This window comes from Scomber japonicus, chromosome 18 (genome assembly GCF_027409825.1).
Source record: "Scomber japonicus isolate fScoJap1 chromosome 18, fScoJap1.pri, whole genome shotgun sequence".
NCBI classification, from domain to species: domain Eukaryota; kingdom Metazoa; phylum Chordata; class Actinopteri; order Scombriformes; family Scombridae; genus Scomber; species Scomber japonicus.
Window position 1 is genome coordinate 7,344,696 of NC_070595.1, and position 12,870 is coordinate 7,357,565.

At 38.5% G+C, this 12,870-nt stretch overlaps 1 protein-coding gene across 2 annotated transcripts; it reads left to right on the top strand.

The window, feature by feature from the left end:
- Positions 1-1,397: 1,397 nt before the first annotated feature.
- Positions 1,398-10,578, top strand: tnnt1 (troponin T type 1 (skeletal, slow)). Of its 2 annotated transcripts, XM_053338559.1 has the most exons (13): positions 1,398-1,423; positions 1,529-1,545; positions 1,635-1,703; positions 1,978-1,995; positions 4,246-4,267; positions 4,385-4,445; positions 6,120-6,236; positions 6,894-6,971; positions 7,194-7,307; positions 7,412-7,521; positions 9,669-9,759; positions 10,376-10,416; positions 10,533-10,578. In XM_053338559.1, exons 1-13 carry the CDS (start codon positions 1,398-1,400, stop codon positions 10,576-10,578), a joined length of 810 nt encoding a protein of 269 aa, XP_053194534.1. The 2 variants fall into 2 exon arrangements, with proteins under 2 accessions (XP_053194534.1, XP_053194532.1); XM_053338557.1 differs by lacking the exon at positions 1,978-1,995 and having other exon boundaries at positions 1,641-1,741; positions 4,248-4,267.
- The last annotated feature ends 2,292 nt before the right edge of the window (positions 10,579-12,870 follow it).

Below are 12,870 nucleotides of genomic sequence, written 5' to 3' on the forward strand. Positions count from 1 at the left end.
CACAGGAGAATAGAGACTGTGGCCACCTGTGATTTGACTGATGATGACTCACTCGTACGTATGCTCGGCCAGCCCTTCGAGCCTGCACTAACATTACACTGCTCCTGAATACTTTAGAAACATCATGGTCTCAAACATTTTAATATAGGTAGAGATAACTTCCAACCACTAAAATAGGCAGGGTATGCATATAATGTTTTTCCAATAAATCTTGATGTTTTGTTTTGTAATTTTATGATGACATTTTTCTTAAACAAGCTTACAAGAAGACTAATACTGGCAACAAGGTACTAGCATAGAACTGGGCACTGCATAGTGGCTGCCCACTGCTCCTAATACTTGGATGGATGGATGGATAGGTTAAATGCAAAGACTGAATATCACTGTATGTGACAAATAAAAAGTACCTTTAGTACTGTATACAGCCACTTGCAGCTGTGACTTTGAGACAGCTGTGCTAGAGATAATATGCTCCCAATGACAATGCTAATATGTTGATGTTACGCATATTTGTTCAAATAAATGGACAAATTTAAATTTTGAAATTGGTAATGGTGCTATATTAGTCAGAGCATCCCCAAGCCTGTTACAATCCATTCAATAATTGTCAAGACATTTCATTAAAAACTCTAACTTCATGAAGGCACAACAGAAAAAGTCCAGGTTTCACCAAAGTCAGTATAGGATTCAACCTCTGGAGTCCATGAATGTTTATCCATCCAGTTGTTGAGCTATTTTACTCTGGACCAAAGTGGTAGACCAACATTGTCATCCACAACATGTACAAATCTGAAAATATATGACAAAATATAATTCTTCTACTTACATTGGAGGTATTCTTATGATTTAAGAAATAAACAAGCATGATCCAAAAACAAAACAAGGCTAAAGGCCTAGTGGGTCCCTACAGGCTACCTTTGTTCTTGAAGCCATCACACATTTAACATTCTGTACCATGTCATAGACCAAAGTTGTAGGCCAAAGTAATTTTTGACCTGATGGTAGAGCTAGTGGCACCATAATTATGAAGGATTATCCTCTGGGTACCAACACTGACTCAATATGAAAGTGTTGAAACGTCCAACCAAAGTCACCATCTTCTCAAATACGTTGAGAACAGGGCGAAAATAAAATGATCTCATTAAAAAAGGACTCTTCAAAGGACTATTGAGGCCCTCAAAACAGAGCTGCAACTAACTTTTGTTTTTGTCATTCAGTTGTTTTTTTGAATGACGCAACTAATAATTTCTAGTACAACCACTGCCTTAATTTCCTTATTATTTTAATCATCCTAACATTATCCTTTTCTGATAGGTTCCCCGTGCTTTGTCGTGTTCTACTGCTTCATTCGTGATGTTATTTGATTTAATTAGCATTTGTTTCTCTTTATTGCAGCCATGTCAGACATAGAAGAGGAATACGAGTGAGTAGTGCAGCATCCATCTCCACTCATCAGTTGGTGTTGTTGATTGTTCATGGCAGTGTGAATGCATTAACTGTGATGTGTTTCTGTTCCCTCTCTGTCCAGGGAGCAGGCAGAGGAGGGTAAGTTCAGTAGGATGTGTGAATATTTGTTGAATCCATTTTATCTGCATTTTATCTGACTTGTCATTGCTCTGTTTTTGAACTCCCAGAGGCAGAAGAGGAGCAGGAGGCCGAGCCTGAGGAGGAGGAGACTGTAGAGGTGGAGGAGGATGGAGGAGGTAAAGTCTTGGAGGAGGACTCTCAGAGTGAAAACATTGTAAAACTGATCCATCGTGTTGAAAAGACCACACAAAAACATACAAAAAGACTGATAAAAAGAGTTGTGATTATGATTAAATGTCCTTCAAAAGACACACATCTTTCCTTTTTGTTCCCTCTCTTCTTCATCATAACTGTGTGGGTTATGGGTTACACTTCACTAACTCTGACCTATCAAATTCTCCTGTATCCTGCGTTCCCATTGGCTGACAATGTGCTGGTTCGGACTATCAGAGCAGCAAGAGTATCAAGGTAGGGTGACAACACGCCATCACCAATAACTCTTTTAGTCACCATTTACAGTTTAAGACATAAGACCCTGTGCAGGTGAAAGTTATATCCAGATATGTTAAAAAGAAGAAATGTATTTTTAACTGATTTTAAATCACATTCATATTGAAAAAGAACTGTGATCGATCTTTTACCTGTATTGTGTTTTAATATCAAATGTAAATGGTGAATTTTGTAGTCATTACTGTATTCTTACAGTATGTTTCCATATGTAAGGATAAAATCATGTCATATCTGAGCACATTACCATTGCCATGTTGATCCTGCTTTTGTCAGTGTTATGAAGATTGTACTGCGTTTCTTGTTGCCAGCTGCTGCAACTGGTGCTTTAAAGGTATAAACCCCCAAAATAGAAATCAAATATGTTTCTATTATCTTATAAGCATTTTTTACTATGTTTTATTCCAACAAGCCATTTATTCAGGAAATGTGTTTTTTAAAATCATTATCCATTCATTTAAGCTGCACTAATCAATATTTTTATATCAACAATGGATCAAATTATTATGTGTAATGTGAACAACATTGCTTGTAGTGACTATTCCCTCTCTGCAGTTCCCTTCAGTTTGACAGAGTGGTTTAAACACTTTCAGCCTATTATTTAAGGCTGACCCTTAGAGATAGAATTAGGTTTAATTTTCAATTGAGCAGCTGCAGGATTCAGATCTTGAAGAAATTTTGGAGAGTCATATAATATCTGTCCTGGCTAACTTTTGAAGAGACCTCCTCAGGTTCACCTAAAGTCAAGTGACCATTCCAACTTAATAGAAACATCATACTGATGCACAGCTTCTGTTTTGGAACATGTTTTGCCTTTAAAGGTAGTACAATTTCTTTATTTTTTTATACAGTTGCAACCATTGTACGTGCACTGACCTGAATAATTATACACATGCACATACCAGATTTGAGTTTTAGTACCACAAGAACTCAAACTGAAATCTGGATTTAAACCTTAGTGCTCGGGGTCAAAGGTCCACCATGTTTTGGAGCACAGTATGACAGATCTGACTACAAATATCTGAGTGGCAAAGGCTTTTTAGTAGTATTGGCCTTGCCAGATGGCTAGATTATGGTTCTTTGGCCCTCCCCATTAAGGTTTCACCTATGACCTCAATCCTACCTCCTAAAAATGTTTATAAGAATAAAACTCATCTACAGTATCTGTATGTGCATGATGTAATGAACGCCCACAGAATGTTCCACAAAACTACATTTCCCTGCAGCCACACTGGATGGGACATGCCTGTCAACAGTGTGGCCTTCATTGCATGACGGGAAATGATAGTTTTAAGCTTGCTTCGTCAGCAGTACCTGATTTTTAACTTGGGACTTCTTTCAATCATTCCACACCTCTCCCCTCCTTCTCTCCTCATGGTCTTTTCTCCATTTTTGCCTCTTGACCCCCTGGAGTGTTGATTTCTTCCTTCCTTCCTTTGCTTCTATATACCTTCTCATCTCTTTGTCATGTTCATTTTATTCTATTTTCAATTTTCCTACATTTTTCCGCCTTTCCCTCGTTCTCATTCCTCATTCTATCTTTTCTCCTGCGCTCCTCTTCTTCCACCTTAACATTTCTATTGCCTTGCTCTCCTCATGTGTACTTTTCACCCATTTTTAATGATGCCTTCATCGCTTGGTTGCCATCCTTCCATCTTTCATTTTTTATGTGGCTGGTCCGTCAGATCAAGACGTCCAGGAGGAAGGTGAGAAATAGCAGAAGTGTGATTCCCTAAAGGGGTAAAACTCGTGATTTTCCTCCTTACTTGCAGCACTATATTGGCTTAATCAAACATTTTTTCCCCAAAATTAATAATCAAATCTACCCTCGTTAATCCTCCCAGACTTTTAGAGTATTTTAAGAGTCCTAACACCAGTCTCACAAGCTTACATTTAGGAAACACAGTATTAAATTCTATAATTAGCCATATTTTAAAAAAAAAGTTTGACAATGGCCTAACAAGTGCTAAATGTGGTTAAAATCTCGTAATGTAAAAATTGATCCTGGATTGGTAAGAAAGGTGTTTTGGTGATATAAACATCCTTGCATAACAAGCCTAATATGAAATGTTGACTTTGTGTTTCTCTGTCACGTGCATGCTTTGCTTTCAGTCACATTAATAGCTTTGCTAACACTGTTCAGATTCCCTCCTTTCACACAGTTCAGGGAGACATTTATATTTACTCTTATGTTTTTTCTCTCATCAACAGAGGAGGAGCGTCCCAAACCCAAGTATGTTCAGTCACTCTCCACCGTTCTGTTTTGTAGCAGCTGTTCTAGTTTTCCTGGTCCAAATTTAATATTTCACTAATCTTATTTATATGTTTCAACTACTCTTTTTTCATACAGACCTATGGTGCCTCAACTTGCCCCTCCAAAGATTCCTGAGGGAGATAGGGTGGATTTTGATGTAAGTTATGAAAAGGGGGATTAAGTCAGATTAGTTTTGCCTCTTTTTTAACACTGCAGTATCATAAATGTTGAAGCCACAGCTGTCATGTTGCAGCTTGTGTAAACAGATTGGCTTCTGTTCTGCCAGCAGGGGGAAAGAAAGCGGTTAATGCTTAGAAACTGTGGTTGCTAGCTAGATTTGAGTCCTGCTTTTGACACTGTCAACCATAACACCATAGTGCACCATCTCAGAGTGCACTGAAAACCTTTTTTGGTCTCAATAAGCTGAATGGCACTTGTCTGGTTCTGCTCAGGTCTGAGTGACAGAACTGTCATGGACATTGTCTGAAAATACTGAACACAAAGATGAAATAATACACAAATCAGTGCTAGGTTCAAGATTAAACAATTACACAAAGCATATACACAAAGTGACATCAGCTCATTTCAACAAGCAAAGAACAAACATAACATATTATAGTCTCTGAAGGAACAAATCAATGATTTGTGGTTGGTCAAACATGTCAACCTATATGACTACAGCCAATGGCAAATAGCCACAAATATATACCTTTGCATATATTTGTTACCCAAAAGTCATGTCTTACAAGGGTCACACAACCCCCGGACACAGGAAAGTGGAGCCTTCAGCTATAATGATCAACTGTCTCTTAAACATGTCCTGCCTTGTCCAAGACCCCAAGCCTTTGCCCATACATGGGGACAGGTCAGAGACCTGGTAACAATCAAACTCCTTAATGTGAGCATTCCTCAGGACACACAGACCTATAGGGACCAGACAGTGGTCATACATCCCAAAACTCAGAACTTCTATCTTATCCTAACATGGACACACTAAAGAAGTAGCAGTAAACTTCTTAAAGAATAGCAATGAGCACATTCCACAAGAGAGCACAGTTACAAGCCAAACAGTGCACAATCATACATTTATCATACAAATAATAAAGTCAACACTTGTTGCTTCTTTACTTTTACAGGACAACAAATGTTGTATTCAATAATACTATAGTTTCCCGTTCTATGGTTAATTATAGTGTTCCGCAGGGATCCGTTATGGACAACTTTTGTTCTGTGTGGTAATTTGTTCAGATTTTCAAAAAGTACAACAAAAATCATCTTTTCTATGCTGACAACACACTCATCTATCTCTCTGTAACAACTGATGAATCTTCCCAGTTTGTGAAATTTTGAGAACAGCTTGTCACAAGTCCATCATTGGATGTGTAACAGCTTCCTACATTGATGTACCTACAGTAGGCGACAGAGATGTTGCTTTTTGGTCCAACCATGCAAGGAACAATTTTCTTGGATATTTCCATTAATATTGCTTGCTGCAAAAATGTATTTTTCAAGATCCATCTCATCTCATCTAATGCACCTAGAGACACCCAAATTCTTCAAATTTAGAAACCCAAATATGCTTTCATAACATCCAGAATTGATTACTTCCATACATCTTCATCTGACCTATCCATGACAGCAAGAATTCTTCAGTTGATCCACAATTCAACAGCCAGAGTCCTTACAAGCTCTCTAAAGTCTGATTGCACTATACCTGTCATGATGGTCAGGCTATGGTCAGTTTGAGTTTTTACCTAGTCGTGCAGTAATAATCGTGTAATAATTGTGTAGCAATGCCCACATGGAAATAAACTTTCCCTTGTTCCACTAGGACATCCACAGAAAGCGCATGGAGAAGGACTTACTGGAGCTTCATACTCTAATCGATGTCCACTTTGACCAGAGGAAGAAGGATGAGGAAGAACTTATTGCTCTCATGGAACGAATCGTAAGTCCTCTAAGACATAACACCTCCCAACAATCTCTGTAGAAACATGAATGGGATTATATGCACCTGATTGAGTGTAAACAGTAATCAGGTGCTGATGTACATAGTGAAAGTAAATAGTTTGGAACAGAGGTGTCCAAACTATTCCATAATGGGTTCATGTGGCTGCAAGTTTTCATTCCAACCAAGCAGGATCACACAAGGCTTGACTCATTTAATAAAAGTGATCGAATCATATGCTCTTGATTGGTTGGAACAAAAACCTGCAGGTACACGGCCCTTTATGGAATAGTTTGGACATGGCTGGCATAGAACGAATGTGAGCGAGGATGCTGATTATCAAAAATATTCTGATGATCAATTAAAAAGGAGACACAAAGCCAGGTCTCCTCTTGAATGTAATTTGGTTAGAATGGTGCAGAGTGTCCTGGTGGTCAAGTGGTTAAAGAGCATGCCATATAATTGCAGGATCCCTGGTTCGAATCTGGTCAGGTCATTCCCCTCTCTGTCTCTGTTTCCTGTCAGCAACTTTGCCAATTAATATCTAAATAAAGCTGAAAAATAAGTCTTTAAAAAAAAGAATGGTGCTAAAATATACCTTTTAATAGCTTACAAAGCATCTTGTTTCATGGCTTTTCTTGTTTTGCTTTCCATCAGGATCGCCGTCGGTCAGATAGAGCTGAGATCCAGAGGGTCCGAGCAGAGAAGGAGAAGGACAGACAGAACAGGATTACGGTAACATACACATACACACACACAAATAAATTCACTTATCACCTTGTCTGCACAGTGTTATTATATTTTCTATACTTTACCCAAGCCTTAATCTATATATTTGCTAATCAAATGTGTTAAACACAACATCAAATCTTCCCTCCAGGCACACAAGAAATACAATTCAACATAGAAACATGTTTTCCATTTTTATGAATCATTCCATCTGTCTTCATCTGTCAGGAGGAGCGCCACAGAAAAGAGGAAGAGGAAGCCAAGAAGAAGGCTGATGATGATGCCAAAAAGAAGAAAGTGCTGTCAGGCATGGGAGCAAACTTTGGAGGCTTCTTGGCTAAGGTCAGCCTGCTCTTAATGTCAGTGGTGATGATAATGATGATGAGGCAGAGATGATGATGATGTAGTAGAGGATGACTGTGTATTGTGTGTGTTTGGTGTCCCAGGCTGAGTTGAGGAGGGGCAAGCGCATGACAGGCCGAGAGATCAAGAGGAAAACTCTGTCTGAGAGGCGACAGCCGCTAGCCATCGATAATCTGAGGGAGGACGCGCTCAAGTGAGTCTTCACGTTTTGTAGTTCCAGCTTTCCAGCTAACCAATGATGTTACACCATTATTGAAGCTTTAGATTTGGTATTAAAAGTGAAAGGTGATGAACTTGGTTGCAAATTTGTATCATAATGACAAGGATGAATTCAAGAGGCGCTCTTTCATTGATGCTACATTAGTACATTTGTAGCCCTATAGGGCCCCTGGGAACTTAAGCTCATGTTCCCCAACAGCTTTTATTTTATTCTGATTGGATAATACTACTGTCAGGTGGAAACCTTGTAACTCTATATTCTGTTTTGGATATACTAGTGACCATAATCATCATCATCAAGAGAATGGGTCAAGCGTTATGTTGTAATTCTGTAAAGCCCGGCAAAAAAAAAAAAAAAAAGAAGCCACTTATCCATTTTTTTTTTTTTCCCTTCATGGAACACTCCTTTCTGTTCAAGGGCCCTTGGGCATGTGCCCAGATGACCATTATGACCATATGGTACATTCAGCCATGTCTCTGATTTAATTTGTTGTTTAATTTGCCAAACCCCTCTCCCAGTTTGCATTGGTCCATTTAAAGCTAAGAAAACATATACCTGTCAAGCTTCGGATTTCAAAATATGTTGAAATATTGTGAGTGAAGTCGTTGATTTAACCTTTCTAAAGCCAAAACCACAACAGCAAATGGGTAATATTTTAAAAAGTGTGTTTATCTGCTTTCATTTATTGTCAGCATGTTAGTCTAACTCAGTGGTCTCCAACCCTGCTCCTGGAGAGCTACTGCCCTGCATGCTTTAGGTATCTCCCCATTGTAACATACCTGATTCTAACTCGTTATAAAGCCCCTTGACAAGCTTCAGCTGCTTTATAACGAGTTTATAATTAGAATCAGGTGTGTTAGAGTGGGGAAGATACCTAAAACATGCAGGGTCTAACAGTGCTACCCACATTAGTCTGTTGAGGTCTAGACTAATGTTAGTCACTCTGTCATGCTCTTTATTGTTATAAATTAGTATTATAAGTTATACTCCAACAACCTGAGCACTGTTACTCAAGATTTTGGTTTGTGTTTTTTCTTGTTAAAAGTGAAAATGTACTAAATGGACTGTACTTAGTCCTTTTCTAGTCTTTTTGACCACTCAAAGCACTTTTATAGTATATGTTACATTCACCCATTCACACACTGATGGCAGGGTGCCAACCTGGGAGCTAACATTCATACACATTAACACACAATTGGCACAGCCATCAGGAGTGATTTGGTGCTAAGTATCTTGCCCAAGGGCACAGCGACACATAGGCTGGAGGGGCCTGGAATCAAACCACCATCTATTGTTAGGTGGACGATTGCTCTAACTCCTGAACCACAGCTGCCTTGTACTAATGAAAACATGGAAAACAGTTGAACACATCTGAAAGTGTTAAAGGCACACTGAGGGATCAAACACCCACAGCACTGAAACCCAACAAAGGGAGACCGGACAGCGTGGGCTAAATGACAAAGGCATTTTTTTTAGAGAATTTGGAAATATTTAGATAAGAAAGAAACAATTACGGTTAGTTTTCAGCATGAAGGAATGTCTGGGAAAAGCCAGTAAGTTACAATGACTTACATGAGCCACACAGTAAAAAACAGCATGCGATCTGTAACTTTTTAGATGCTAAAAAAACAACTGTTAAAATCATGAAGGTTTCAGTTTCAATAAGCAAGTGCTGTAGTGGATGCTGATTTGTCTTAAAATATAGAAATAAACCCTAGGAACACATTTCACTGTCAGAAATATCAATGAAAGAAACATTGAATTAGAGATTGCATTGAGCTACAGAAGCTGCAATGATTATTCAATTTGTCAGTCGACAGAAAATTAATTGAAAATATTTTGTTTGTTGTTGTTTTGCTAGGTTGTTAGGTTCAGCACCAAATTTGATAATCCATTATTTACCAGCAAAAATGACATTATTCTTCAAGCCTCTTTATTTGTAAGGATTTCCTGCTTTCCTGGATTCTGAAAAAATGTGATTTTCACATTAATAGATAATGAAAATAATAATGAGTTGCAGCCCTAACCCGGACGCAACATCATGACTTTGTCTCAAAGACCGCAAATTAGTCAAATCAATGTCCAAAACATTTTTTAATTCTTCTCTTTGTGTTTCCAAGGCAACACGCCCAGGAGATGTGGAACTCCATCTACCAGCTGGAGTCTGAGAAGTTTGACTTCATGGAGCACATGAAGCACCAGAAATATGAGGTAATGCTTTGATGTCAACAACAATAAATGAAGAGCACACACACACTGTTAGTATGTTTTTCTTGTCTGGCGCCGGACTTTCTAAGATCATGTAGCAGGATACTGATCCTGCATACTGTCTGATGACCCGAGCCCACATTAAACGTGCATTAAGAAAGAACTCCTGATTCACCTCATCTTTATATCTTCAAAATTATCACAGAAACATCTACTCTCACACACATTAAAAGAAAAAAACCTTAAAGGTGCTGCATCAAAAAAAAGATCTGCACACTTTGCCTGCAGCTCCCAGAAAAGATCATTTTAAAGAGCTACATTTCGATCATATGACCACTAAAAGGATTTTATTTCCCTCAATGCATCTCAATCTACTTTATGATAAATAACATTACATTACTTTGTGATGTATTCAGCAAGAAGACTGAGATATATCTTACATCTTATTCTGCAACATTTCACTCGACAGAACACATCATCACCAGAAACATGAGACACTGCAGTACAGCAATGAGTACATAATGGCTCATACGCGCTGTGATTGTTAAAAGAACTGATGCATGATTCATAATTATCATTTGTCAGTGTTATGTTACATTTCTGTTTGTGTTTCCCACAGATCATTGTGCTGCTGAACAGAATCCAACATGCTCAGAAATTGTGAGTGATTACACTACTATACAAATGATGATAAGCTGCACATGGACATTTCTATCACTATCATCTCCCTCACTTCATTGCTATGTCTACTTTTCTTTTCTCTCTTCCTCTTACAGTAAAAAGGTCCATGGCAAAGGGAAGGTGGGTGGTCGCTGGAAGTAAAAGAGGAAAGAGAACACAAAAACTAAAAATTGGATCAAAAAAGGGAAGCAGATGTGAAATGGATGAACCACACATTCCCTGTCTTTGATCTTCTTGGGCCAGGGCCACACAGTTGGCTTTGACAGTGTGTGGGACTGATATTGAATGTTTCTTGATAAGCTGTATTGTTAATTAAAAAAAACACATGCATTGAGTTGGTTTTGTCACTGTTCCATTTTGTAATGTTTTGGCTTTGAATTTGTGGACTCACACCAAACAAAAGAAGTATAACTGAATCAATCTCTCTTTTTTTTAAATCATCTGTTATGACTCATGCTTACAGGAAATTCTAGCTTTAGAAAAATCAGCAGCTGATATACAAGTTCCTGCATTTTGGTCTAAAGCCATGGTTCCCAAACTGGTGATGTGCCATATCTGCCCCCATGTGGAGTATTAAGGCACTGCAGGGTGGTTGCACATGAACAGAGTGTGAAAATGGAAAGTGGAATTTAAACATAGGTTAATAGTTTTTCAAGGCTGTCCTAAACCAATACTCAGGTGCTGAAATGCATATTGACACATAGTTGTAATCATCATTTTCAATAACCTTTTCTTGGAGTTTCTTGGAGTGTTCTTTTGTCTTCATGGTGTAATTATAGCAGGAGTACTTATGAACCAATGACTGGACCTTCCACACACATGTGTCTTTATACTACAATCATTTGAGTTAATTCACTGCACTCTGGTGATTTCCCTTTCACTAGCTGTCAGACTACTAGCACCAAAGCCAATGTTAGTGTTGGCCAGAACAAACAAACCAAACACTGCCTCAACAATACGCCTTCACATTTTCACAAGTTTCACAGCCACCCTAGAGGATTGTGGGATTATTCAGTTGAGTGCAACCTCACCACTTGACGCCACTAAATCTTACACACCGGTCCTTTAAAGACTCATGTTTACTCTTTAATACTACCTCGTTTGTTGCTTTTATGAATAATGTCTGTGTGTACTTACTTCAGTTGCCCTAATTTATTTAATTTGAGGATTTTGTTTTTTTGCTTGCTGGTGTTGTTTGTGTTGTTGGTGTGCGTGCTGGTGGTGTTATAGCTGTATGGTAAGTGGAATGTTACATAACAGCTCTGATATGGATCGTTTGAGGTGAGGGTTTGGAAGTTTATCAGAGTTTATCTCACCTGATGCATGAACCTGACTGCCAAATGATTCTTTCACCAGATATATGGACTGATAACAGAGGCTATGGAGGAATGACACTGAAAAAAACAACACTCTCTTTTAAATCAGTTTTTTGTTCTCTACTAACCCCTAAGGGAAATACCTGGCTCAATAGCTACTAAATGCTTCATTATGTTCACCAGCTAATCGTCAACCATATCTGTTTATCATTTGGTGCTGAGCACATAGTGTACAGTGGTTTTTAGAGCTTTTTCTCCGAAATGATGCAATGAGAGCACTGAGAATGAACCAAAACAGTAAAGCTCCAGGTTAGAGAGCCAAACTATGAGATGCAACCTACTATAAAGCCTAGAAGAGCTACAGCCACTGATAATTCTCTGCAATATTACACACAGTCATTTGATCTTTTGTGGTAATGTAAAATATCGATCATCATATACTGTTTATATATTTCGAGATTTCAGGATTTAGTCATTTCTGTGTTGTGTATGTTGTTCCTCCCAGCGCACAGCAGTGCAACAAAAGAACATATAAAGATATACATTTTATAATTCACTTAGAGGTCAGTGTGTAAGAGTTGGCTGAAATGGAATATAATACGCACAAGTATGTTTTTGTTATATTTAGCTGGTGTTGTGATACCAGGCTAGAGATCTCCACCTACCGAAATCTGGGGAATTCTAAATGCATGATCGTTACTTGAACAGTGCTGAAAACGGCCACTAAAAAATCTACCTTACATTTAGTCAGGACACACCTTAACAGAGATTTTCCTCAGTCTCTATGAGCAAAGTCAATGCTACTGACCTGACACTAAACATGCGGCCCGTGGGCCAGAACCGGCCTGCCAAGGCGTCCAATCCGACCCATTTTTCTTCTTGTCTTCTTTTCCTTCCTACCCTCCTATAATCTGTCCTTCCTTCCTCCCTTTCTTACTTCTTTCCTTCTTTGTTTCCTTCCCTCCATTCTTCCTTTCTTCCATCTTTCCTTCATCTTCTTTTACTTTCTTCCTTTCCTTCCTTCCTTCCTTCCTTGCTTGTCTTCTTTTCCTTTCTTCCTTTCTCCTTTCCTTTCCTTCCTATTCCCTTTTCCTTCCTTCCTTCCTTCCTTCCTTCC

Bases quoted from the DNA above. Each gene is read 5' to 3' on its own strand.
- tnnt1 (XM_053338557.1), top strand. From the start codon at position 1,398: ATGTCAGACATAGAAGAGGAATACGA. The intron at 4,446-6,119 runs GTAAGTTATGAA...TTGTTCCACTAG, and splicing joins GAGATAGGGTGGATTTTGAT to GACATCCACAGAAAGCGCAT. The intron at 10,417-10,532 runs GTGAGTGATTAC...TTCCTCTTACAG, and splicing joins ATCCAACATGCTCAGAAATT to TAAAAAGGTCCATGGCAAAG.